The sequence below is a fragment of the Solea solea genome, chromosome 6 (genome assembly GCF_958295425.1).
Source record: "Solea solea chromosome 6, fSolSol10.1, whole genome shotgun sequence".
In the NCBI taxonomy this organism is placed as follows: Eukaryota; Metazoa; Chordata; class Actinopteri; order Pleuronectiformes; family Soleidae; genus Solea; species Solea solea.
The window spans coordinates 1,297,218-1,325,068 of record NC_081139.1 but is presented as its reverse complement, the minus strand read 5'-3'; the positions used below and the strand labels follow the sequence as shown (position 1 = coordinate 1,325,068).

Sequence of the window (27,851 nt, the reverse complement as noted above, 5' to 3'; positions counted from 1 at the left end):
TTGTTTTTAATCATAAATAACTTGAAACACTTTGGTTGAAACATGTGCATTTGGCTTATTTTATATTTCTGACTGTAGTCTTGGGAGCGACAGAAACAATTATTTACCTATGTGTTTTGAGGGCACTCCTAACATTCTGTTCATCCAGTGAGACAATCTTTATCCCGTGTATATTCCTCTTTAGTTCCAGACTAGTAAACTATGTTCAGAAATCAGCAGGCCACCCCCACTGCAAGAAGGAAGTCTCTGACAAGGCTGTTGGCTCTAGTTGACAACATACAAGACAAAATACCAAAATACAGGGAAGGTGGGGGTTAATAACGTCAAGTCTGTGGAGTCTTCTGTCACTAAAGTAGCTTTGTGTGCATCCAAGTGTCTCGGTTTGCTCTATGCATTTCAGTGCGCGTCCCTTTTTCTTTTTTTTCTTTTTTCGTCAGGGCTCCTCAGTTTGTGTCCATGTGGTCTTCAGCTGCTTCGGGCGCTCCACCCAGTGAGGCCGAAGGCTGAGGTTTGGAGGGAGACTCCTCGTCTCTGCGCTGATAGAACAGCACGTAGGCTGCTTTCGTCTGAAACGGGAGGAGGAGGAGGACAAGAGATAAGATTACCAAACAAAAACCTGGGACACTTGACACTTTGGACACAAGTCACAGGGCGGCGGCTGCAGTCACCTGCATCTGATAATGGTCTGTTGATAAAAACAACCGCATCTCTGACTACATTTTCATTTAAAAGAAGAAAAAAGATCTGCGTCCGTTTTAACAGCGTTTTAGTAATAATCTGTGTTAGAGCTGCACGATTCTAGATCCTGGATTCTGGTCATAACCAGGGAAAATGTGAGTGCCGTCACAGGAAGAGGCCAAACTGTAGATCAGTTAAAAAGACTTAACCATTGGAAATGAAAAAAGAAAGACCTTTTTCCTTTTGTTAAATTTGTCAAAATGTTTTTATTTTCAGGCAGAAAAGTACCATGTATGGTACCTTGCCCTTATACGTATGTAGATATACAAGGAAAACACAAATAAAGTGAAAGGAATGTTATTTTAGAACTTTTCACAATCCTGGTCCTCCAGGTTTTCCATGTTTTCATCAACTTTCTATCATTAGTTTTTGAGATATTACTGCAGATGCAGGAGAAGACTGAGCCTTCTGGAACTGCACTAAGTTTTGAGTGTCGCAGGCCTCCAACGATTGGTGAAATTTCATGGTAACACAGTTCTGGGTGTCTCCAGAAGTTACCAAATAGAATTCTTTGCCCGGTAAAAGGGATCATCTCTAATATGTTGCAAGGAAATATCTAAAATCTCATCATTTAACAGAGGAGTGTGGTGTATTTAGTGACAGCACTGCTGAAAGCCTGTGAGTGGCGAGACATAAGCTTGCGTCAGGTGGTTGAGTGATTCTCGTCACTACCACCTGGGTTTTCATCGCCATCCATTTTGTATTTATTTCAGCTGAGCAGACGCACGTTCTTCTATGTTCTGTGCTACTTGTCAACAATCACATGGCGTGAAGGAACGCGTACTTGCAGATCGAGATCTCGATTTTTTTAACGATTTACTGTGCAGCCCTAAAATTGCGTCCATACTAAACACACCTGAAAACATGTCATTGATCCTCTAAAACTGTTGTTTTTAGCCCATCTGTAATGAAACGCAGCCCTGGAGTTTTCCAACTAAATTAGAGCCTGCAGCGTTTCTATACTTCTGTTGTTGTGAGCTTTAAAACGGTGGGCAAGTGTGTGGACGACAGATGTATCTCGAGCAGAGTTTTACGTACTTTCAATCAATCAAACAAACAAACAAACAAACAAACAAACAAACAAACAAACAAAAAAAAGAGGAGCCTCCGAGGAGATTCAAATGATAGGAGAAACAGACTCATTATTATTTGAAGAGTCAACACTCACCACAATCTGGTCCTCTGTGGCAGACGAGACACTACTGTCGTCAAAGTAAAACCAGTTCCCATCCATTTTATTCTTGCCATAGGCCGTGTCTGTCAGAGGGAAGGAAGACAAGTGTTACCAAACAGCTGTTACAAGCCATTAGTTTACTCAGATAGAGGAACAGTCATAAAATGCACATAAAAGAACAATGAGATGTGATTTAAATGATAACAGAGGTTGTCATTGAGCTGGCAGACTTTGTGCTTGTCGTTTAAGATATAAAGAAAATGAACAGTGACTTACAGTGACCACCTCCCATTCCTCCGTAGTGGTTTGACACGGCGATGAGGTCATATACGTAAGGGCCGGCCTTAGGGTCACACACGAACTCTGACATGTTCAGATCTCTGTTAAAAGAAAATACCCACAGTCATTAAAAGAGTCATGAATTTTCACACCAGAACAAACCATGTACAGCATTAAAGCATGAAGAATTGGGTTGGCTCGGAGGCTTGTCCTGTTTAAATGGAAAATGCTCTCCCCCCAACATATGGGCAATGGATTCGAGAGGTTATGAGTCATGTTCATTTAGGAAAAATTAGATACACTATAAGAAAACTTTATGTCATTTGGCAGCCATCTATTTCCTTTGTAGAGGGTGTTGCAGCTACTAACATATCTATGTAACCCAATTGTGTGTGTGTGTACCTTGATGTTGTTTTTTTTTTTTTTTAATTATTACTATTATTATTTATTTATGTTGTCATTTTCCTTTATTTACTTAGATATTTTAATTATATACGTATGAGTCTGCAGACCCATACTTGAATATGTTGGGATGTATGGAAATTTGCTGGGGGTCCAGTACCTGTGGGTGGGGGGCATTGGGAAGTTGGTTGGTTTGTTTGTTTGTATGACAGGAACTAGACTTGACTGTTCCATGTATGAATTGTATTTTCTTGCTTGTTATATTTGAAAAATAAAAGAGACCTTGATCAAAAAAACTTTTGAAAAAAAGAATTGATTCAGTCATCCTTAGTAAGCATGACTCAGGCTTTTTCAAAATCAAGCACACAGTAACTTGTGTTCCGCTTCCTGGTTTTCAGCTGGATCAAGTTCCTCTACAGAAAGTCAATGAGTGCCGCACACGGCGCCAAGAGGGAAGCCTTTAAAACCACGTAATCCTGAAGCAACTTCTCTATTTTAAAGACAAAGGGAAATCTGTTCTGTACCAACTGAAAAAAGGGGTTAATGACTCAAGTTTCAACATCTACAGTTACACAACAGCAGATAAGAACACAGGGGTAATTGTTCTTTGGAATACGGTGACTCAAGAGGCAGGAGTCATATCGATTGCAATAACTCAGACGAGTTTTTAGACAACAGCTCCCTCTTGTGAGGGAGTTCATCACCGTAAAAAGATTATTAACACTGTATTTAAAACTGGGGTAAATCCTCTGTGTTCTCTTGAATAATAATAATAATAATAATAATAATAATAATAATAATAATAATAACAGCCTTTCCTGGATAATTTAATAAGCACCATTTTCATGTAATATATAAGTATAAATCAAATGGCCAAAAAAAAGGGACTCATAACCCTGGGAATGTTCATTTCTTAGGATTCAACACCCGCTGTCTCCAGCCCCCATGCTTACATGGTAAAACTTTAGAAATCCTGATTTCCATCATACCTTATGGGAAAGTCCACCACCGTGTCCAGCTTGTCCCTCCAACACCGATTGTATGAGAAACGCTTCAAGTGAACGACCAGAATGCGAGGCAGCGACCACAGGTCAAACTTTTTTGTGGCCTGCTGGTGTTTCTTACACGTGGGACAATACCTGCGTTAAAAAAGGGGGGTTGGGTTTATTTGACAGTTCTTTTTCAGATTTTAAAATAACGAGTACGGTAATCCTTAGGTGTTTCAACCCTCACCATGGATCGTGTTCTCCGAGAGTCTCCATGGTGGTGAAGAGTTCGATGCACTCCCTCAGGGCCACGGTGGCTTTCTTTTTCTGAGGCTGGATCATGCTCTCGTGCTTCTCATAAGCCTGTAAATATACAATATTTACACTGAATATAAATAAGACTGTTTTGGATACTGTGTCAAAGGGCTGCCTAAGAAACATTAACCCACTGACCTCGGCTTCCTGTTCATCGTAGCACAACTTCTTTGACTCGTTGTCCCAGTCGATGGCCACTGTGGAATGTGCTGTAAATAAAGGAAATGGGGGGGAAATGTGCGTCAACTGGATGCAATTCATTGAAACTAACAAATAAATGAAACCATAAAATATATACATATATAAACACTGACGATTTAGCTTGAGGACATTTCCATCGCAAGGAAGCGGGCTGATATTGGCTGTTCCGTAAGAGTTGACGATGCTGAACGTGAAGAGCTTGGCCGGCGCGGTGCTTTTCTTTGCTTTGCTCTCTACTTTATTCGACCCGTTCTCCAAGTCAGACGTCGTCTCCTCCTCCTCTTCTTCTGACTGGCCGTTCTGCGGTTCTGGGCTCACCTGGTGGTCCATGGCCTCCTCATCACCTGAACACACAACCAATGAATGTAGAATTAATGACTCAAATGCTTCCCTTTACATTCATTTGAAATTGGAGCGACGGGTAACTTCGGCTGTTTTACCATCGTATGTCCCGTTAGTTTCATTGCAGGTCCCCGAGTGGTTGCTGCCGTTACTGGAGCTGGCACTGCAGGAGGCTCCATCGGACAGGGGGCTGCCACAGCCACTCAGGCCGGCATTGACACTTGTAGATGTGGAACATTCTGGTGCCTGGCTGCAGCTGGCAACGGAGGCCGAGGCCCTGCTTTCAGTGCCGGGGCTCTGGGGTAGTTTAACATAACGCCTGGAGGAAAAAGAGTGAAGATAAATTACAGAAATAAATGACTGTATTCCAGTTATTAAACAGAATCATTTCTTACCCAATTCTCTCCAGGATCTTTTCATACAGAACATCTGCTACGAGGTTGTGCCTGGGCACAGTGATGAGCAAAGGCTGGCCGAACAGCATGGTGCTCGTGGAGTTTGCGGCGTGTTTCGAATGGCGCTCCCTGAAGTACACAGGCAGGTTCATCCTCTCGCTGTTCTCCTCCTGTACCTCATACCTGCAGAACACATATATAGAAACATGTCACACAAAACAGCGACCATGGTGACCCAACACTAAACTCAATATCTACAGACCAACGAGACTTACATGAAGATGTCGTCCTTCTCCATGATTTGGTTGAGGTTCTCGTCCCGTCGATAAACTTTATGGAACCTGTGATTGTAAACATCCGTCACCACCATCTAGAAATACATGTGAATAGCAGAGTTAGCGCTTCAGCAAACGACAAATAAAATGTAAAAGGTTTAATAATGAAGAAGATTCCTTGCTCTCAGTGTAAAATAATAGAGGTCTTACATTTTCTGAAGGGATACCACAGAGCTTGGACATAGCATTGCACAGGTCTGTCACGTTACCCAGTTTGGGGACGATCACTCGATGCTGTCGGAGAAATAAACAGGATTATGAACAATGCTTAACTGAATGATTGCCAACTGTTGTGTTAGTTTAATGTCAATTTACCTGCGTGGGTCTCGACTGAGGGTCTGATCGCACCAGGAAAACCTCCATGGTGCGGTCCTTCTTCATGGGCAGAGGTAGTGTGAGGTAGCAGAATGGGTCAAAGGTGACGGACACCTTGGCGCACTCTGGGCAAACCAACGTGGATTTGAAGAGGCCATGGAAAATATCTACTATAATGGAGTCATTGCGCAAACGGTGGTTTGTCCAGGCTTCCTTAGCAACAATCTGGAATTGCACAAACAAACAAACAAATAATGGAGAAAATCTATTCAAACGTTTATTCAATACAAGATGAGGAAAGTGAATCAATTAGTGGAGATGGTGAACTCAATTGGAAGCTTCTAATTAGGTTTCCCTTCAGCTTTCACTTTCTAAAAACAACAACGCTTCAGCAGGTAAACTCCAGCATCAGATTGAGCCTGACTTTAATTAGTTTGTTGTTGGTGAGTTTGCGTGTGCTACACGAAGGAAATCACTAATGCATGAATTCTGTTTCAGTTTCACTTTACCTCATCTGGACGGCCCTCTGCATCCCTCAGGGCCAGATAAGGCTTCTTCTTGACACGGTTTAGATCTTCATGTAGTCCGTCCAGCAGGAAGGCCAACAGCTCCTGCGAGTCCTGCTGCTGGTAGCCTGAAAACTGGGGGGCAAAGCGTCCGACCTGGGTCTGGTGAGAAAAATCCATTTAATTAGCCGTGTACATTTGGATTCAATCATTTTTGGCACGCATCCACTCATGAAGATGCATCTACACGACTTACTTTAAAGGTGCGTGGGGCCACATAGCTGCTACGGCTCATCCACATCTGCTTCACTAGATCAGCATAGGCTTCGGCTATCTCGCCTCTCATTCCCAATGGGTTATCGCGGTTAATCTCGGCCTCATACTGGTCATTGAGGAAGTACTCTGTGAGTGGTGATGCGTTGCTCAGGCACTGGAGAAAAAGGAAACAATTAATATTATTGATGGGGAAATATGACACACGAGAACACAAGTATCTCTCTATGAATAAATGTCAGGACTTTGGAGTTTTACCTGGAGGGCAGAGTTCATGAAGCACGTGTTGCCCAAATTACTGAGACCACAAAGGCCAGGCTGCGACTGGGACTCCCTGTAGTTGTAGGAGGAGCTATACGAGTTGTAGCCCCCCAATCTGTAGATAGAGCAGATCTGTTACAGCGCCGATAGCAGTAGAAATCATGCGTACCTCAAAAGTGTTTCCAAACAATTAACTAGTCTACTTTGGTCCACCAAACTTTCGTTGAGCCAAGTTTTTTCTTCCTCTCTCTAAAACGCCATCTGTCACATGTGGACGGGCCATTAGCAGCACTGGGACAAATCCTGACACAGTGATGCGCTGACATTAACTTCTTTTCTCAACGAGTCGGCAGAAATGGGTATATGGTTTTCAGCAAACCTCAGCTTCACACTTGCCCTCTCTGTACTCGGTACTCAGTAACTGGGCACGAGAGTTCATGGTGAGTGTGAAAGCACAACCGTCTACCATCACCAGGTTTCCCCTACGCTCCATCTACTCTCAAAGACTGAACTTCATTTTGAGGAAAACGTTGCTCTAACTACCAACAAAGAACATCACCTTCACAAATTCACAACTATAATACAAGCTTTTTCTTTACCGTTCAACTTTTGCTTGATTAAATGTGGTTGTAGGAGCCAGAGTTAGGTCGGGTGGTTAATGCAAGATTTGACACTTGTTACAATGTAATTCATGAACAGTTGAAGTAGTTATATAACTATATAAACATCAGAAAGGGCGAGAATATTTAATTTAATCAAAGGCTTTAGGGTAACCCTTAAGCCTTTGATTAAATTCAAATATTCTCGCAAGGAAAGGAACATGGCTTTGGGGCCATTCTGTTTTTATTGTTCTTTAGATGGACGCTTTGATATCTTTGACGGCTATGATAGAAAGGAATTGGAATATATGTACTGAAAAATATCTAGCACTTGGATTGGTGTGTTCGTTTTAGAAGCTGTACTCTAATTTTTGGTGTAACAAGGGTTTTTGACGTCAGGTCACTACGTGACATTAGGTTGCGTTGTCTTACTGTTGGAATCTATAGATCGTCATTCACAAACTGAACATCAAGGGAATATTTCTGTGTTGTTGATCCTTGAGAAGCTTGGACACAAATGTAACTTGGATGTACGGTAAGTGGAAATAAATGTGCAAACCCTTCTCACAACTCTCTCTCGCCTTCGTGATTGATGAATTAAAACAGTACCTACGAGTCAAGCCAATTGAAGCCTGCTTACAGCTAACAACTATTCAGTGGCTTTGGAATTAAGTGTACTTTCGCCACTACAGTGGTCTCTATAACATTTACAAATCTGGTCACAGATACCAATTCCATCTATCCATTTTCTACCACTTTATCCACAGGAGGGGAATCTTTAATTTGGCTTACAATCACAATTAATGTAGAGCTGAAACAATTACTCGATTAATCGATTACTAATCAATTACTAAATTAATCTTCAACTATTTCGATAATCGATTAATCGGTTTGAAGCTATTTTCATGATTAAAACAAGATTTCTGATTGTTTCAGCTTCTGAACAAATGTGAATATCTTGTGGTTTCTTTGCTCCACATTACAAAGACATGGTTGGTTTGTGGACAAAACAAGACATTTGAGAACATCATCATTTCCAGGATTGACAAACACTGATCAACAGGTTTTTTTTAACGTTTTCTGACATTTTATGGACCAAACGATTACTCCATTAATCATGAAAATAATCGACAAGAGTAATCGATTATGAAAATAATCGTTAGTTGCCACTTTAAATCAATTTATTAAACACAAACACAACTAAATAGGGGTATGCATGTTTGCCTGGACAGGAAACAGCAAACTCTCCAGTGACATTACACAAACTGGGCTGAAATGATGCTCTAATTATATCACATACACATTTATAAAATGGTTGCACACATGCAGAAGTTTTCTGAGTGAAAGAGAGTGTGTATTTGACAGCAAAAGACACAAAGAAAATAAAGCCATACAATACCCATTTAATACAAAATGGAAGAGACGTGTGCAAAACACAGAGAGAGTAAAACCAGTGTCTGAGGTAAACAGTGTTATGTTATGTTTGGGAAAAACTTGCCTGTTCCCGGAGGACGTGCTGTTATTGAGTGTATATCCAGGGCTACAGCTGCTGTCTCCGTTGGCTAATGTTGAGGAGATACTGGCTGATGAGTAAGAGGAGGGTTTGGGGGAGGTAGTGAAATTCCTGGATGGGGTTGTACTTGATCTGGTGAACAGGAGAAAAACATCTGAAACGTCTGAAATGAACATTTACTTAAAACCCCCACACACATTTAAACATTAGGATTTGCTGTTTGTATTTCCTTTTACCAAGAAAATAAATAAATCCTGGCTTACTTGGGATGAGACGCTTGTCTGGGCCACGTGCCATCCTCGTTCTTTCGCTCTATCACAAGCACCTGTGTGAAAGCAAGCCGAGTAAGAGCCAAACTGACCTTCATATGCTATATACCAGACTTAAATTAAATAATGTATGAGTCAGAGGGTGCAGTGTCTTGGAGAGGCTGCCATCGGTAATAAAATGTACATAGAAGATTCTAACTTGTTAATAAAAGGGCTTGAATGTGTGTAATACCAACTTTGAAACACAGTAGATAATGTTATATGAGCCACTTACGCCCTGTCTCATATGGAGAAATTAATGGAGACAGACACTGTCCTCAGTGTAGAGGTCAACAATCTGAACAAGAGTCTTTTTGCATGGAGTTTGCATGTTCTCCCTGTGTGTGGGTTAGGGTTATTTGGAGCACATTGGACACTGAGTGTTACTGTTGTGTCTCTATATGTGGCCCCTGTGATGGACTGTGGCGACCTGTCCAGGGTGTACACCCTGCCTGTCGTCCTATGTCAACTGAGCACAGCGCCCCCATGTGACCCTCATGTGGAGGATAAAGCAGTAGAAGATGAATGAGTGAGACGTCCTCAAACATCATCTGTATGTGGTTTACCACAGCAACCACAGTAGTAAATTAAACACTTGACTCGAGTCTGTTGACTTTGACTTTCCTCTTCTTCCAATATGTTCTGAAAGGCTGTACACTGAGAGGTGCCCTCCACGGTTGAAAGTGCTCCATTACATTTTCAAGACAAAGCACAGTTCAAGGTTCTTTAACACAGACCATTTGACTTTGTTTGGATAAGAAATGAAAGTGAAAGTTTGTCTGCTATTTGCATATCTATCGAACAGGTTGCTTGACATGCTGCAAACTTGGCAGGGGCATTATATGTGCATGCCTGCTTTCTGTTTGAGATTGTATCTTTTGTGTTTAATGGAAAAGATCATTTTAATCAAAGCATGAATGAATCAAAGGAATGAACGCATAATTCACAGCCAATTATGTTTTACTGATATTCAAAAACATGCACAGACTCTAAAACTCTACTATGGGCAAAACTTTTTTCCAGACTTTCACACAAAATTGGAGACTTTTCAAGGTCTGGAAATCAACTTTTCCTGGGTACAGGTGCTGTTTCACTAGTCTAAAATGAACAAAACAAGAGTATCCAACTGGACTTAAATAAGCGGTTTGTTTAGCAGGTGAGGCTTCCTAGACCCCTAATTTATATAAGAGAACACCTTACACTGCCCTTGGAGTACAACACAATGTAAACTCCACTTAATAAAAATAGAGCGGAACCAAGTCTATATCAGTCTCAACGAGTGTGTGTTATTATAGGGATAATGTATTGCGATGCATTAGGCTCTACTTATTTTGTACAATGTCTGTAAATTAATTTTGTATACGGTGAGCACAGGTTTGCTTCAGGACAGTGGTGCTCTTTATTTCAGAGAAATGAGGAATAGTGTCCATCAGTGATCTGGACGTCATTTGAATAATAAAGCTTTACCATACCTGCCCCTGGAACAGACCAGCATCCTGCACAGTGCTGTCAGGCTTGTTCAGCTGCTCATAGGTGTTGCTCATGTATTTGTTCCAGAGCCGTGTCTCCTTCTCTGATGGGATATTGAACAGCATTCTCATCTCCTTCTCTATTATGTCTGGGGAAAAAAAGATTTGGAAGATTTTATCTTCCCTGTATCCAAGCAAAGCCGACATTGCAGGTGTCACAGGTAGGTAACTTACCTATAGTATCAGCCTTACTAAAATGGCGTGTGACAACATTGTCCATGTTGTCATTCTCACACAGATTCAGCTCCAGCAGATAGACCTCCACTTTACAGTGCTTCACAAACATACCATGTTCAACCACCTAGAAAACAAAGCATACATTTAGGTATATTTAGGGAGTCCCACCTTAACAGAACAGTGTAAATGAAAAGATCTTCAACAGCATTACCTTCCTGGCAATTGGTCTCTGACCCTCAAGGCAGCCGTACCAGCTGACAAGCTTATTCCATGCCTCGGTGGGTACAAGGACATAATCGAGCTCATCTATAAGGTGCTCTTTCAGGGTCTGAGTTTCCTGGTCTTTGATGGGGAAAAAAATTAAATGATGACTAAAGAAACATATATTTAAATCTCTTTGTGGAATTGGAATTATTGTTTTAATTTCTAATATTCTTCAAAAAACAAATGTTACCTGAAAACAGCCCAGAGTTGTCAATTGGTCCTGGATAGAGGCTTCTTTCTCCTACATTGTACATGTCCCAGCTGTCAAATCCCACATACTTCTTCCATTGTTTGAACCACCTGCTGTCTATTAGATACCTAAAACAAATAGAAAATGATAAACATATAATACTTTGATCAGTTGTCCTACATTTTCGATCACTTGGTGTACATGGCATATCAAGCAAAAATAGAAAAGGAATATGTATATTTTAATAATGTAAAATATATAGGGTTTGGAGAGACTGTACACTTTGCTAACTCAGGACTTTATGCAACACCAAACTGCCTTGGCATTTGCAGGTATGATAAGAGCAAGCTAGTTTGACTTGATCCCATCACAAGGGAGAATCACCTTTGGTTAATTCAGTAGCAAGATGCTGGTCACGTTATGCAACCACTGCAGAAAATATGTACAAAAGGCACAAAATGAAATGAGTGTAATCTCTGCCCCCCTGGTGATTGTTTGTGAAGTTGGTAGTGGCATTTTATGGCATTTGGCATCTGTAACGTTACACTGCTGCATTCTTCTGGATTGTACCACCCATTGTTTCCTCTCTGTCCGTTTCCAGTCCAGAGAGTTACCCAGGGTAAACAACAGTGTTAATGAGCCTGTGAACTTTATATACTAGCCTGAATACCAGGGGATGATAGGTCGTTTAAATTACAACACAACTGAGACCATCTATAAGTAGTGGTGGCTAATTAAACGCCAATTTCAACACGTTAGCTGACCTGACCAATAGCTGCTTCTTGCCTATTTGTCCAGTTCTATCTATTAAAAACATATTAAATGTACATTTTCTCTATGAAATGACTTGCTGAGATTAAAACCATGAGGCTGCATTGAGCCCAGGCCTATGTGCTGTTCGATCTTATAGTAATAGCCTTGGCAAACGCACGTTACTGACAAGTTGAACAAACACATCGAACAAATTAATCTGACAAATCATCACATACAGGTACCGCCATTGTTTACGCCACAGTCCCCGTGATAGGGCCTAATTCCTTGTTATTAAGCAACGAGCCGGTTTGGCCAGCAGTAGAATCCACCACCTGAATCCAGGGCCTAATTTAACTGACGACTAGCCTTCAACATCGACCAGTCTGCCCGGATAGTGACACACCACACGCATCAGTATTAAACGGATAAGATATTTGATTAGCCGTGTTCGTTCTGTTGGTTACAAGTGTTTATTGAAGTACCACTCTTAACAGAACAAGTATAAAGCCGGGCTGGAACTAGTGAAGTTAGCAACTAGCATGCTAACTTGTTAAACATTAGCTGAGCAAAATGTCACTATCACAGCGGCTTCCGTTGTGACATGAACAGGAAATGCTAACATGCTAAGGTAGCATGCCAAGCATAGCACGTTAGCATTTCCTGTTCATCATACACAAGCTAACGTTAGCTAACGCAAACCGGGAGACCCCGTAAACGCGGGTCGGTTTCTGTTCTCACCATTCGTCGCCTTTCCTTAGATTAGTTTTCAAAAGAGATCCAACAGTCTGTTTTTGACTCTCGGTCGAAGGGGTTGGCATCTGTGCGGCTACCGGCTCCGCGTCTGAGTCTGCCGCGCCACCCGACTCGGGTCCGCCTCCCTCGGCCATCATGCAGTCAGTGTATGCCGGTATCGTGAACGCGCGGGTGGAGAGCCGCACTCGGCGAGCTTCAGAGCGGCGGCGTTCACGTCGGAAACGCTCTTCCTCTACGGTTGGTTCACGAGTCGCGAACAGCTGCCGATTCCTGTTTGGGTTTAACACCCGCGTATTGATACGGTTTGCTATCCAAGTCTTTTCCAGATGTTTATATTTGTATACAACTTTTTTTTTTTTAACCCAGCCTATCAGGTTGAATACAGAACGCCGAGTGGGTCACAGATGTCTTGATAGTTTCCTTTCAAGAGTAAATTACATTTGCTGATGCTATTCAGTGTCATAATTACAATTACATCGTCACATTGCTGCATGTCTTTGCTATGTGTGCAAATGCGTAGCTATCCAGTTTCCTATTTCTTTAACGGAAGTTTTATCTCTTAAAGGAAATTATATTGCCTCGGAAATTCTGAGGAAATGCAGCAATAATTGCAGCACTACAGCAATTAAATGTAGGTAGCTAAAACAGACTTTTTATCTCGTACAAAACAACACAAGGGAGTTATTTTACAAAATAAAACAGTCAAAATGCTTAAAACAATATTTCAATCACACAAACATGTGTCCAGCCAACACTAATCACCGACAATAACTTGTAATCTAGCCAAGCAGGGTTTTTTTTTAAACATAGTTAGTTTTATTAAATGACGTTCAGACCTGTAAAATAGTGCTGTATTTCTACTACACGTGGAACAATGAAGACAACAAATCTTAATGTTTAAAAAAATGCTTTCTATTACTTAATGGCATAATGATGGCATACATTAAAAAGCTAAACAATAAAACGTTTTATAAGTGAAAGCATCCTAAATTCTACCAAACTTAAAATCTCAAAGATGAAAAAAAACAACAAAGAAATGCTTTCAGTATCTACAATGTGGTCACAGAACCAGTGTATTTTTTAGTTTCAGGTATTTCACAGACAGGTGTAAATAAAAAAACAAGGATTACAAATAAGCAAATGTAAACTTTGCATAACATTAAGGGATTCATCCAATCTCTGTCTTTAACAGAAAAATATTCCCGCAATGATACAAAATGTAAATTGAAGGCTACAAATAGCAACACCAAGGTCATCAGAAGATGCCGCTTGGCAGCTCTTTGCTAAACATGCCATCAAAGTCCAGCTCCCTGCTCATCAGATCCTCCTCAACGCTCTCCAGCGCCCACTGATGGTCAGTCAGTTCCAGTGCCTCCCATTCAGCCTAAAATCAAGAACAAACATCACATGAACAACTCAACAAACCACAACTCCCAAAACTATGTTGACCGTAAAATATACCTTAAATGCTTTATTTGTATCTGCAGGCATGGCCATGGCAGCACCACTCATCTGGTCCTGCATAATCCTCGACTGGTCTGCGCCTGTGAGACGGCATGTCAAAACAATCAGCAACCAAAGATAACAAATAAAAATCTGAATGCAATGTAGAATTTCACAATGTCATGTGACAAAAATCATCTCAACATTACCATTATCTTGGCCCAGAATTAACGAGTACATGCTTCGAAGTCCAAACACATTCAGGAAATACCACGATGCTGAGCTCACCCTGGATGAAAAGTGCACACAAAAGCAAACGTGTCAAGGTCTGAAACACATATTCTTAAATACGTAACGGCAGTGGGTCTTTTATTTGTTTACCAGGATGCATCCAGCGAGAGTAGCTCTATTCCTTGCTGCAGCATGGGCTTGAAGCGCAGCGTAAGAGGGAACGGAACCTTAGCTGTTCAGAAAAAACATATAAAATATCTCAATTAATAATATCTTTAAGTGGTAGCTACTCCAACTCACAGCATGCAACATTCTGCACGATAAGCTGTAAAATCGGGTGATGAAGAGAGATCATTTACTTGTAACAAATCCTGAAAATGTCCAGTTGATCCAGCCTCCAATAAGGATCATGGGAAGCACATTGGTGACGTTGCCTTTCATCATGTCTGTCAGCATGCTGGGATCTGTAGAAAAAAACAAATGCTTTGTACAGTAGGTGTGTTTTATTGGAGTCAATATCGGTTGAATCAACTATTGTTAGTTGAATTTGCCATTTGATAAAAATGTAGATGTGTCAAAAGAAACACCATTTTTGGCATTTGACATTTTCTATAAACTCTCAATAGGCCTTTTTTACAACAGACGTGTTTTAGCAGCGGATGCTTTATTTTGATTCAAATAAACAGAGAAGAGCCTGTGAAGTTGAAGGATCATATATTGTAGCTGCAGAATGTGTCCTGGCATCCAGTTTACAGTCTGTTATTGACCTCTATAGGTTTTTAATTCATACAGGTAGGTTTAATAGTATTCATCCAGAATCTGCACTAGTACACCAGTGCTACATGATTCCAAGCGGTGCCACTCAAACTTCACAACTGGCTACTAATGATTTTCACTTGCACAGTGAAAGCACATCAAACACACCATTATCTTGGGATTGTTTAGAATCATTCTCCCAGACTCTCTCCTCTTCATATCTATGTAAAAGGTAAGTTATAATTGAAAAGTGAGCAGCTGAAAACTGACAGTGAAGCGGTGAATGGGAGACAAACAAAGGAAAACTTTTATAGTACGTAAGCAGCTTCTCAAGACCCAGAAAAGTGGTCTGTTGCTTCTCCACCTGCTGGGAAAGTGAAAGGAGTCAGCCCTGCGTTATGTACTTACCTGTCATTGGAGAGGGTGGAACAACCTTTCTTTTGGTCTTCTTGAAAAATCCATCTTCTTGACTATTGAAGAAAAACTTCCTCATCAAAAAGGACTGAAGAAGAAAGATAGAGAAGGAAACGTGTTAGACATAGGAAAAACATGAATGTACCAATATCAAATAAGAGAAATCTCTACCTGCTTGGGAATGTATTTTCCATTTTCTCTGAGAATTCTGCTCCGAATAAGAACCTGGCTAGATGGAGAAGAAAGGAAAAAAGACATTGGATGAATTGCATTTTTTTCCCCAAACATTATTCACCTCAACTGCAGATCACATACCTGTCAGAAACCTGTTCTAGAGTCAGCTTCTTGTCACTCTGAAGAAGAATGGAGACATAATGCCGTATCACCCCAACAAGAAAGGTTATGAAGACAATGGGCAATACCACCCATAGTCGGATATTGGAGTCCAGCAGAAGCTCCGGCTCTGCCATTCAGCCTGGTGTAAAGCATCAAAGAAGAAGATTTAGAAGGAGAAAGGTCAGGTGGATTTTAAAAAGGTAAAGGTTAAGAGAAGATGGACACAGTAATGCAATCAGTCAATTTAGAGTATCAGTTTTTGCACCCTATACTCAAGCCACACTTTTGGTGTAATGCTGCCCTACATAGTTCCAAGTTATTTCTTTATCACAGAAGTCCGTTATCGCCGCATTTTGGTCTTCTAATAATAATAATAATAATAATTTACTAAGAGGTATTGCAACACTGCCCTCCACAGCCAAAAAAATAAATCACAGTTCGTTCTTAAACGCAGTTTATCATGAATTTTCACCCTGCTTCATCACATCTCTCAATTTTCTCCATTCAACTGTTGAAAACAGTTGCAAATTCTCCTTCATTCTCATCCTTATTTCTCAATCCTTCTGGATTATCCCTCTCTTAAAGCACAGAACAATTGTGTATGCTAAACACCAAAAAACTGTCAGGATTAAAAAAAGAAGCTGTTAACAAGCTTAGATCTTACCGACGAACCGAATGATGAAATTGAGGGTTAACCGTGGACGCAGATACCGAAACCGAAACAGGCAACAATAGATAAACATCAGAAGACTGAAAGCAACTGATGCTGAGTCAACATTCACATCAACACCTCCAACAGAAGCTACAACGGAAATGCTTCGAAAGCACAAACGGATGGACTGTCAGTCCTTAAACCTCGTTAGCCATGAAGCTAACATATGACAAGGAGCAATTTGACACGTAGAAACGACTTCGTTGATCTACAAAACATGTGTTGTTTGTATTAATCAATATACAATAACTGTTATTGTCACATAAACCAGAAAATGGGGGGGGTTAACTGCGCCAATAAAAAAAAACGTTAACGCTAGCTAGCTGGCTACCTTCTTCCTGGTGCTCGATGGGAGATGGTGAGTCTTCTTAGCGCTCGGAGCAGCAGCACGTGAGGCGTTTTACTTCACCGCTGCGGCAGACGCACACCGGGCGCAATGTGAGGTAGTTGAATGAATCGAACAATCTTTATCACTTCGTGCGTACTGCCACATTCATTGTGGTGTAGTGTTGAGGATGAGGGGCAGATTTCTGCTTCTGTCGCTCATCAGCATCTCTTTCTCCGGGGCTGCAGTGCCACCGAGTGGTGATGGAGGGAAGCGTCTCCTGGCGATGGTGTGGCCTCTAACTCGGACAAGAGTGGGCTTTCAAAAACTGTCAGGGGACCGATTAAAAAACAACAACCAGCAACCAACGGTAAAATATAAGTAAGTAAATATCTAAATGCAAAACGGTTTCATCACAAATAAGGATACAACAAGGCTTAACTCATTTAATAAGGTCACAGGATTCAGCCTAAGCCAACATTTGAAATGAAACTCAAAAATCATATACATAGCACAATAGTACTTATTGCAGTAAGACCTTAAAATCAACAAAACATTGTTAACGAGTTAATCAAATAAAGAACTAGGAGTATAACATACTTATTACTGCAGAACTGTTTAAAACAATATTAAGTAGATGCGACAAAACACTCAAAATCATCTTAATATTACCATTATTACCATTATGATTCAAAATTAAATGATCATTAATTGGAGCAGGCTACCTACAAATGACCATAAATATTGTATTGATAAATAATTGATCCACACTCCACAACAGATGGTGGCGGTAATGCACCAAATCGTTGTTTGCCAACCGCCATACAACCGAAATAAAAAAGCAGAAGAAGAAAAGGACAGACTTGTTCTTTCACAGACTGGAAGGACATGCATTCATAGCAAGCTTCGCTAATCAGGTCAGTGCAAATATACGTCATTTAAATAGTTGTGCAACTGTGTTTTTCATCAGCTGAGTTTACGGCTGAATTTAACGTCTTTACCGTTTCCGTCAAACGTTTAAAGTAACGTCGTTCGCTAGCTTTTTTTTTTCGTTAGCCGAAGTGGCCTGTTTGCTTTCGTGTTAGCAAAGGGCTAATGCTCGTTTTACATTCAAAAACGATAAAGTGATGTTTTAAGGGCACATTTAAAACATCTGCATTTTAGCTGAAGTTCACGGCATCTGATACAGCTTATACCTTTGTCTTGTTGGCAATTAAGTTGTTCAAGCCAGTGATATCACCCGCTATGACCTCCGTGTGTTAAACTTAAAATAATAACATTAACACTTTTACTAAAAGTTGTGTGGAATGGAATTTTGTCTGCAGCAATCATCAATACACATGTAGTCAAAAGAAGTATGACAACAGCATCAAAATACAGACAATTCCACAATACTTTAACTTTATTCACAATAACTTTTCTGTATTAAGTACTCATGTCACACTGAACCAGAAAGTGAACCATTAAAAACAGCACGTTAAATATTGTCAAGTTAGAACATTCACAATTATTGATCATTATGGAACTTATTGAGCATTAAATTCAGTCCCCAGGGCCGGGCTTCCGTTGGCCACAGGTTGCATTTGTGGCCCCCGGCCCACCAGAGTGCAGTAGGTGGTGTCCTTTTAATTTTAACCCCTGCCCTTCCAATTGTCTGTGCACACCACTGGATACAAGCTGCTGTTAAATCCCATAGAAGAAGAAACAAAGCGTGATGATTGTAATAGATGCTTTGATCTTCAAAGCAGGTGTTGAATTAATTAAAATATCTTAAAATCCAAAGCTATCTAGCAAGAATACACTTAATTAAACTAAGGCAAGTTAGCCAGAATAATTGAGCAATGTGGTCACTGAAGAGGTGTTACCAACAGCTTTCTGTAGTTGTTTCTGAGGATGAACATTGAAATAGGTCATGGAAATTCCATGAAAACTATGCATCATGAAGCTTCAGTTTGTTTATCTGTTAACCCTTTTTTGCTTTTCACTGACAGAAGTCAAATATTTTTTCCCCACAGTTTCTTGATCGAGCACGTGTTGTCTACAGTCAACCATGGGAAGCGATAAAAGGTAAAACTAAACATCAGCCAGCTGTTGTGGCACATGTTCATTGTATTTATGTCATCGGTTGTTTCTTGTTTTTACAGGACTACTCGTGGAGAACGTAGTGGAAGATATGGTTCAGTTGGAAGGAGAGAGGATCTAGATTGGCAGGAAAGACGAAGTAGAGATGCAGAGAGGGATTATGACCGGCGCTGGGCAGATGATAGACACGAAGATAGACACGATGACAGGCATGATGATAGGCAAGATGATAGACACGATGAAAGACACGATGAAAGATACAGAGAGCGCTTTGACGATTGCAGAGACAGTCCACAGGTAAGTGAATATAGGAACATCTTTTATCTTTTTCTCACCTGTAGAAGCAGAAACCACTGAAAATGTCAAAATTCAACACTAACAGCATTACATTTTTGTTTTGTCTATACCAGAGGGGGCGAAAACGGCACAGCAGTGACCGATCTGATGATGAATATGATGGAGATTATCCAGACCAGGACTACAGAATGGAGTCAGAGGAGGAGAGCAGGACTATTATGCTTAGGGGCCTCTCTCTCCATGTTACAGAGGATGATGTAAGCTTACAGTTCTTCTTCTTCTCATAATTTATGACAGGCTGTTCACCGAGAGGTGTAATGCTGCCCTTCACAGTTTGAAGGTCTTAATCCACAGTTTGAAGTTCACCCTTTTTGATTGTGAGCCAGAACTTTGAGAGTATTTTTAAAGGGTAAAATCACACGAGATTTAAAGCAAAATGCCACTGGTCTGCTGCGGGGTGTTAACCTACAATAATTGCAGTTGTATGGACATTCAACTGCTGTGTGTTTTAACGCAAAAGTCTGTCAGAATTCCTCCTATTTGTTTCTCACAGATCTGCACAAATATTACAAAGTAATAATTTTAAATATGTTTTTGGAATGAAAATGAGAATAATGATGTACAACTGAAAAATGACCTATCCCTGTGTTTTTGCAGATCATATCGCGAGTCCTGTCAAAATAATCGCAATTAGATATTTTAAATCGTTCAGCCCTAAATGCTACACAACGTGACAGGAGGTTAAGATAAGAGAATGATTACTCTCTTAATCCCTATCCCTACTAGATAGGTCCAGCTGCTACTTCCCTCTTAATTGTTCTGAGTAAAACAGAACCTCTTGCAAGAGGTGTGATTGGATTTCAGGTGGCGAGAAGAAGGGAGTCAACTAATAGGGAAAAGTTTGAGGAAATTTAAATTCACTTTTATTCTGGAAGTCAATTTTATTTTACATGGATAACTTAGTAAGGAGTCAAGTGACAGTTCTGTGACAAGAACCACAATTGCTTTTTACTTTGCTAACAGAGCAAGTTTGATCTCTTTGTATGATGTTAAAAAAAATAGAAAAACACTGAAGAACAGCAGCTGTAGTCGGATGACTCTGACCGCCTGTCTCTCTATTCCAGATCCGCACAGTACTCGAGCAGCTGCAGGGACCGCAGCCTGTGGACATACGCTTGATGAGGAAGAGAACAGGTGATTGATGCCTTACAGTGGCTCGTGTCTCACCCTCAGACAAAATGCACCAGTCATAAAAGCCACTTTTACCACTATATAAAATGTCATACCATTTTCAGAGGATCCTTTATGTCTCTTTTGGTGATGCGGTCAGGTGCAGTATGTACTATACGTCTATCATGTTAGTAGCATCATTTGAAGCTATGGTAAACAAAATGCAGCAACCATCCTCTTGACCTTATAAGCACCCTCCTCCCCACCTTTTTTTTTTTTTTTTACTTTGAATTGGACTGTACAAGACCCAATGTGAGTTTGCATGTTCCATCAAAGCATTCTAACTAACACACCTCCCATCTATATTTGAATGCTGTCTCTAGGTATAAGCCGAGGTTTCGCCTTCGTGGAGTTTTATCACTTGCAAGATTCTACCCGATGGATGGAGACCAATCAGGTTGCCTCAATAATCACCAAGTCTAGAATTATTCTTGGAGATTAAAGCTCCAGTTAACTAATGCTGTGAGGGTGATGAGTCCAAAAACTGTCATATCAGAATCAGTTATTTTTTTGATATCACACACTTGGATGATTCATTTTCTAACGATACAGTTACATTTCCTGCCAAATTAAAATCCTCTTTCAGCTGCTTCTCTTAATGTATGTTGTAAATTTAGGCATAAATCACTGTATTTTATGAAATGCAGTGATGTATTCTGCATTTGTCTGTTACATGCCCAGTCAGACACCATGCCTCTCTTTCAAAATGAGGGTTTTTTTTATTAACAGAGTGGGCCCCAATGTTTTAGTTTTCACTTCCCTGTGGTTTCATAGCACATTTTGCTCCAGCTCAGTCACTTGGATATTTTCCTCATTTCCATTTAAAACCCGAAGACTGGAATGAGACTGGGATGAGCTGGCAGCACTCCGGTCCCAAACACACTGAACTGTTTTTGAGGCCTCATCTCCTCGTACACAGAATTGCAGTTCTCTCTCTCTTTCTACCTCTGTTCCCTTGTATTCCCCAAAGACACTCTACCTAACCAGCGAGTGTAAGCCTAGCCACTCTTTCCCTGTTCCAGATGCTCTCACTCACTGGGTGGGGTAGTGGCAGGATCTCACCTGCTTCTGTGGCTTGAATATGTCACAATTTGAAATAACTGGGAACCCTCTGACTTTCACAGAACAACTTGGTGATCCAGGGGAAAAGCATTGCAGTGCACTACAGCAACAGGAGACAGAAGTTTGAAAACTGGCTTTGCAACTCTGTGAGTGGTTTTTTTCAACACATTGTTTGTGTTTCTGCTGCATCGGTAAACTGGAAAAACACAACAAATTTTCACTGATTTTGTTACAGTGCGGTCTGTACAATTTCCGGAAAAGGCTGAAGTGTTTCAGGTGTGGAGGAGCAAAAGTTGGTGAGTTGGTAGCTTTATCAAACCATAGGTATTTTCTTTTAAATTGGATTTGTCCTCTTGTACAGACCAACAAATTGTTACTCTTTGTTGTGATGGCGTGTAGACGGAGAGACCCCCGCAGTTAATGGGTTAAACATAGAATCTCAACATCCAGGAGATTACAATGGAGATAGTGAGTTGTTGTTGTTTTTGCTACTGCACATTCAAAGTATTTAATCTTTACAACATTGTACATTTTTTCATTGCGACTCTTTTTGTTAACAGCTATCATTTTGAGGAACATCGCCCCCCTTTCAAGTGTCGATGGGATTTTGAACATACTGTCTCCCTACGCCAATCTGTCTGTGGGCAACATCCGCCTCATCAAAGACAAGCAAACAGGACAAAATAGAGGCTTTGCTTTTGTTCAACTCTCATCCCCCCTGGTATGGACACAGTCAGTACAAGGGATGGGCATGAATTATTTGTTTGATTGTTAACGCAGTCACTGAACTTGACTATTCGTTATTACTAAGGCTGCAACTAATAATTATTTTCATAATCAATTAATTTGTTGATTGATTTTCTTTATTAATCAAGTACTTGTTTGGTCTATAAAATGTCACAAAATGTTGAAAAATGTTTCCCAAACCTGGAAATGATGATGTTCTTGAATGTTTTGTTTGATCCAAAGACCAAAATTAACATGTTTTAATGACTTCTTAATTATAGAAAAAAAAAACACTCAATAGTTGACAATTAATTTAGTAATCAATTAATAATCATTGCAGCCCTGGTTATTACATTAAAAATATACAAAATTGAGCAATAATTTCAATGATTGCGTTAGGAAGTAAACATGCAGTCTTCCATGTCAATTTGATTTGTGGTGCATCCACTACCACAAGGTGGCAGCAGTAGTGGACTCCTTGTGATGAAATACATCTTCAAGCAACTCTTCAAAGCCTAAATGAAATGTACCAGGGTCATTGAATGCATCATGTTCGCTGCCGCTCTTGGCTCAACACACTGTGAAGCCGGCATTAATCTCACAAGCTCTCATGTGCAGGGGGTTTGTTGTTAGTGGGCTGTCAAATATCATTTTTAGCTTGAAAAGCCCAATCACTAGTCAGTGCAGTATAATTTTTGTGTTTATAATTTAGTGTCAGTGTACACAAGTGTACACAAGTGTGACAATGCTGTGTCTTTACTTGCTTACAGGAGGCTTCTCAGCTGCTCACCATCCTCCAGAGCCTTCAGCCACCTCTGAAACTGGATGGGAAAACAATCGGCGTGGATTATGCCAAAAGTGCTAGAAAGTGAGTCATCACACCTCACACAGCTTGGATTCATATTTAGCTTTCTATGAATAGAATCCAGCACAGTTAAGCACCTTTGGGGCTTGGGGTAGTGCATGACTACACATTGTGGATGATGGAATTTTAATTATACATGCTACGCAATACAATACATTCTTTAAAAATGTATTTATTTTCTGGAGGAAAAAAATGTTATTTAGAAATCCTACAATTAGGGGCTAATTTCTTTTGCCATATTTATTGAAAAATGAACGCTCTGTCTTTTTCAGAGACTCTGCACAGCCTGATGGGACCAGAGCCTGCGCTCTCTCTGCAGCCAGCACAGCCATCGCTGCTGCCCAGTGGTCGTCCAGCCAGGTAGAATTATTTGGTTTTTCTTTGAGTGTTGAAAACACGATACAGTTTTAAATATAGCTTGTGTTGTTTGGTAACTGACTTGTCTCTTTAGTTGAAACAGGGTTCAGGGGCTTCCTCTGAATACATTCCTCCAGAGGTCGTTGCACCACCACAAACGCAGGTCAGTTTATTTAATTTTAACTAAGTTAACTTTATTGTGACAATGTTTCCTTTTAATGAGAATGAGCCATGATTTTCTAACTATTTTTCTGATGTAGGGACAGAATTTCCAAGTGTGGCGGCAGCAGCTGGAAGGATTGACTCCTGTCATTGGAGATGGATTACTCGGAGGTAATAACGAGGTGTTAATCACTCACAGTGTTTTGATGCCTTTTTTTTACACAACGTTTAAAACTGCAATTTTTAATTGCTCCCGTCACCAGCTGCTCCAGGAATCAAGACATTACTCCCTGCTGCCAGTGGTGTGGTCCTTTCCCAGACGGCTCAATTCTACCAGCCTGTCGTCGTCAGCCAGCCACTTATACAGGTAGTTACAACACGTCATCTACTGTACAGTCATCAGACAGACCTATTCATTGTTACATGAATAATATAGTCTGTATATAATCTAAGGATTATAAGTAACTCTGTCTAGTATTGTGTGATGGATGTGGAAGATCATCGTGATTCATTTGCACTTTGCAGCCACATCAAGTATCGAGTGTGGTCGACGCCGTGCATCAACACCCTGCCAGTGTCTGCGCTCCATCACTGGTAACACCAGCAGGTTCCTCAGTCACAGCCTGTGTCGCCCCGGCTGCTAACGTGTCAGGTAAAATAATTCATTTAGCTGCATGTACCGTCCTCTTTGTGTCTATCATTTAGAGAGAGACCAGTTAATCAACCAGGCCGCTTGTTGCTGTTTCGATATAAAATGAATAAATTGTTCATTTAAGTGTATTGATTTGCAGAATCTTGAGAATCTTGAGAATCTAATATACTGGTGAACTACAGTGCAGACAGGTCTGTGAAGGTTCTCAGTCATCCAGGTCCTCTTCTGTAGTTGGCTGTAGGCGTCTGGACTTAACTCAAGCAAGACCAGGCACCTACAGCCAACTATAGACGATACAGTGCAGATCGGGTATTTAGTATAACTTAAGTGGTTATATTTTATCAGATAAAGAGAAAAATGCCAAAAATAACATAGCATCATACTGTATTTGATCTGCCCTGATTTCTAAAGATCATATTAGCCTTTATCGGTCAAACTGTAAATTATATCCAGTTTAGTTAAGTTTCTATGTGTTTTACTTTTATTTAACATGTTTTTTTGTTATCTGCAGATGTCCCAGATTCATCCTCGTATCAGTACGACGAGTCTTCAGGGTACTATTACGATCCACAGACTGGCCTGTACTATGATCCCAGCAGCCAGGTATGTGCAGAATAAAAAAATCCTTCCAAACACTCTGACTTTTATTTGTTTTTATCACAACCGTGACTTATTTTTTTCTTCATTTTTTCTTGTCTTCAATAGTACTACTATAACTCCGAGACACAGCAGTACCTGTACTGGGACAGCGATAAGCAGACGTACTTTCCTGCATCAGCAGACCCAAACGCAGAGCAGATGTCCGCAGCGAGCTGCTCAAACAACAAAGAGCCCAAAGAGAAAAAAGAGAAGCCCAAAAGCAAATCTGCACAACAGGTAAATGCTGCTTTTTCTAAAAGGTATTTTCATTTAATTTAAGTCTATTTTTGTTGTGTCTTTTAAAATAAAAAATATTGTCAATGAAATTGCAGATTGCGAAAGACATGGAGCGGTGGGCAAAAAGCTTAAATAAGCAAAAAGAAGGTTTCAAGAGCACTTTCCAAGGCATGGGACTGTCGAAGGAGGAAGAGAGGAGAGAGTCTGCAGCTGCTGATGCCGGTTTCTTCCTCTTTGAGAAGAAGGTAGTGTCATTGTTAGACCCTCATACTGTTTCTTATCAGTTGGATAAGTGTCATGGTGAATAAGAAATAAACTTCACATCGGACATGAAGGGCAGTGAATCCTTTAGCTGTCATTAGCGTTTTGGTCATGAAAACTACTAAAACATGAGAGACTGGCCTTTATCTTCCAGACCATCTTGTGTTTTACATTTCATTTGTCTCTGTTTCCTTTCAGCAAAGTGGAGGTTTCGAAATGTCACCCCTCATGAATGAACAGTTCAGGATCCCTGAGCAGGAGCCTCCAGATAAGGTTTCTTTCCCCCTCTTGACAATTATTAATGAAGATAATGAATATTATCTGTGAACGCCGCAGCCTTTACCTGCTCTCTAATTGCAGATTGCCCCCGTTGTTACTTATAATGGCGACAGTGACCCAGAGGAGGGCGGCTCAGAGCGAGTGGTCGAGGACGACAGTTACATAACAGACTGGAAGAAAATGGTTTGTTTGCTGTGTCGGCGTCAGTTTCCCACCAAAGACGCTCTGTTGCGTCACCAGCAGCTCTCTGACCTCCACAAGGTGAGCGTGGAAAACGGCAGTGGCCATGAATATTCCGGGCAGTGCCATCTGTTCAGTGGAGGAAGTGAAATGTGAAAATAGAAAAGATATTATAGATCTTAAACTGTCGTGAATATAGATGGAAATAGGATATTTTACATGATGTCGTTAGCTCGTGTTAGCTCGGCTAACGTTTTCTTTCAACTTTGTAGCAAAATCTGGAAATCCAGAGAAGGTCGAGGCTCACGGAAGCTGAACTGGAGGAGCTGGAGAGGAAGGAGACGGAGGTATTTGGCTCGTAAGATGTAGTCCAATCTTTCTCCTTTCATAGTCTCACTAATGTGTCGTGGTCATTTCAGCTGAAATACAGAGACAGAGCCGCAGAGAGGAGGGAGAAGTACGGTGTCCCTGAACCTCCTCCTGCACCCAAGAAGAAGAAACGCTATCAACCTCCACCCCCAACACAGTAAGTGTCACTCGCAGTTTTTCAGGATGTTTCCTCTCACAGTGAACTACGCTCCATGGCACCATTTCCCCCTTTTTCAGCTTGTTAGTATTTGATGTTTTCTGGTTGACGGCTCGTTAGTCGCTTGGAGCCTTTTTCGACCATTTGTGCACTTAAAAGTATTCCATTCTTTAAGCTGACACAGCATGAACTCGGGTCTCCTTGGTCCAAATAAAGAGCCGTCCTGGACCGTTTGTTTCTCGCTGCTGTCTTTTCCTTCTTTTTATTTCTGGGTCAAACCCAGAGGTGGGATGTGTGGAGCATGTGCAGATTTGCACAGGCCAGTTTGAGTCTGAATGAAAGTGTTCATGAACTCAAAACCTACCTTTTTAGAAAAGCATACAGCTAATTTATTTCTTTTATTTATCTTATTATCTTGTTTTTAAAAATGTAGCACTTTGAGGTTTGTTGTTCAAATGTAAAGTGCAATACAAATAAAATCTATTATTATTATTATTATTATTATTATTATTATTATTATTGTTGTTCATGCAGTAATTATTCAGCTTCTAACGGCATTATTGAGATATTTGATGAGTCAACTTTTATTTGGACTAACACATATTTTAAAGAGTCTGGTTTTAGCGAATGTACAGATTGTCACGTCCCGTCTTCCACCTCCACAGAGACTACGAGCAGCCGACCAAAGACGGCCTAACAAGCGATAATATCGGGAACAAAATGTTGCAAGCGATGGGCTGGCAGGAAGGCAAAGGCCTGGGGCGCCACCAACAGGGCATCACTACTCCTATTGCGGTGAGGAAACTAACATTCACAAATAACAGATGGAATAAGCATCCCACTGTGTTCTTATTTCATTTTTTTTTTACCACTTGCGAAGTAATTAGCAGTGTTACCTGAGTGTCCGGTCTGCCTCCTCTAATAACTGCTCCTTGTCTCCCTGCAGGCTTCATTAAGGACCAAGGGAACAGGCTTGGGTATAAAGGGAAGCGCGTACGAACTGACAGCATCTGACACCTACAAGGATGCTGTTCGTAAGGCCATGTTTTCACGCTTCACTGAGATCGAGTGAGCTGAGTGTAGAGAGGAGTAATTGCAAGGAACTGTGAAATCCTGACAATTGTGTGTGTGTGGCCAAATGACTTTACTGTGACATGAAGAAGACGAGAGAAGAGAAAAAAGCCCCCTCTCCCTGTACAGATATAGACTGTAGTTTTTATTCCATTTATGTACATAAAATGTTGGATATAGGTTGATATTTTGTCATGAAATAGTTTGTTTCTTTTTCCTTTTCTGTGAGACTCCAAATCAATCATTGTGATGATTAAACCTGAACTGTGCCCACAAATACTAACAAATATGCCTTTGTTTTCTCACTTGTCCTGAAGTGTGAGTAATACACAGATACTGAGCTGTGATTGGGATTAATGATCTCCAAGATCACTTCTAACAAGATACATATAACTTCCTG

At 40.6% G+C, this 27,851-nt stretch overlaps 3 protein-coding genes across 7 annotated transcripts; 1 reads left to right on the top strand and 2 right to left on the bottom strand.

Moving 5' to 3' along the window:
* Window positions 1-45: 45 nt before the first annotated feature.
* On the bottom strand, window positions 46-12,837 carry usp4 (ubiquitin specific peptidase 4 (proto-oncogene)). Its single transcript, XM_058632068.1, has 22 exons — window positions 12,594-12,837; window positions 11,103-11,230; window positions 10,860-10,990; window positions 10,646-10,772; window positions 10,415-10,560; window positions 8,898-8,959; window positions 8,620-8,766; window positions 6,520-6,637; window positions 6,245-6,418; window positions 5,992-6,150; window positions 5,483-5,707; window positions 5,318-5,401; window positions 5,108-5,202; window positions 4,833-5,015; window positions 4,536-4,756; window positions 4,209-4,439; window positions 4,033-4,103; window positions 3,827-3,942; window positions 3,583-3,732; window positions 2,189-2,292; window positions 1,907-1,995; window positions 46-566 (listed from the first exon to the last, which is right to left on the bottom strand). The coding sequence occupies exons 1-22, from the start codon at window positions 12,743-12,745 to the stop codon at window positions 444-446; spliced, it is 3,036 nt and encodes a 1,011-aa protein (XP_058488051.1). The 5' UTR covers window positions 12,746-12,837; the 3' UTR covers window positions 46-443.
* LOC131461077 (RNA-binding protein 5-B-like) lies at window positions 7,482-27,738 on the top strand. 4 transcript variants are annotated; one of them, XM_058632071.1, is made up of 26 exons: window positions 7,482-7,656; window positions 17,074-17,206; window positions 18,841-18,892; window positions 18,970-19,204; window positions 19,318-19,461; window positions 20,329-20,398; window positions 20,758-20,831; window positions 21,559-21,642; window positions 21,732-21,792; window positions 21,896-21,964; window positions 22,057-22,217; window positions 22,993-23,090; window positions 23,360-23,447; window positions 23,539-23,607; window positions 23,705-23,777; window positions 23,870-23,973; window positions 24,132-24,258; window positions 24,770-24,861; window positions 24,964-25,134; window positions 25,230-25,379; window positions 25,594-25,668; window positions 25,756-25,935; window positions 26,127-26,201; window positions 26,274-26,380; window positions 27,046-27,175; window positions 27,327-27,738. In XM_058632071.1, the coding sequence occupies exons 3-26, from the start codon at window positions 18,876-18,878 to the stop codon at window positions 27,450-27,452; spliced, it is 2,580 nt and encodes an 859-aa protein (XP_058488054.1). In that variant the 5' UTR covers window positions 7,482-7,656; window positions 17,074-17,206; window positions 18,841-18,875; the 3' UTR covers window positions 27,453-27,738. The 4 variants fall into 4 exon arrangements, with proteins under 4 accessions (XP_058488054.1, XP_058488056.1, XP_058488053.1 ...); XM_058632073.1 differs by lacking the exon at window positions 17,074-17,206; XM_058632070.1 differs by lacking the exons at window positions 7,482-7,656; window positions 17,074-17,206 and adding an exon at window positions 17,639-17,742.
* On the bottom strand, window positions 13,646-17,066 carry emc3 (ER membrane protein complex subunit 3). 2 transcript variants are annotated; one of them, XM_058632085.1, is made up of 9 exons: window positions 16,832-17,066; window positions 15,768-15,927; window positions 15,624-15,681; window positions 15,447-15,540; window positions 14,642-14,746; window positions 14,433-14,514; window positions 14,261-14,340; window positions 14,070-14,152; window positions 13,646-13,992 (listed from the first exon to the last, which is right to left on the bottom strand). In XM_058632085.1, the coding sequence occupies exons 2-9, from the start codon at window positions 15,920-15,922 to the stop codon at window positions 13,864-13,866; spliced, it is 786 nt and encodes a 261-aa protein (XP_058488068.1). In that variant the 5' UTR covers window positions 15,923-15,927; window positions 16,832-17,066; the 3' UTR covers window positions 13,646-13,863. The 2 variants fall into 2 exon arrangements, with proteins under 2 accessions (XP_058488068.1, XP_058488069.1); XM_058632086.1 differs by lacking the exon at window positions 16,832-17,066 and adding an exon at window positions 16,453-16,584.
* Window positions 27,739-27,851: the final 113 nt, after the last annotated feature.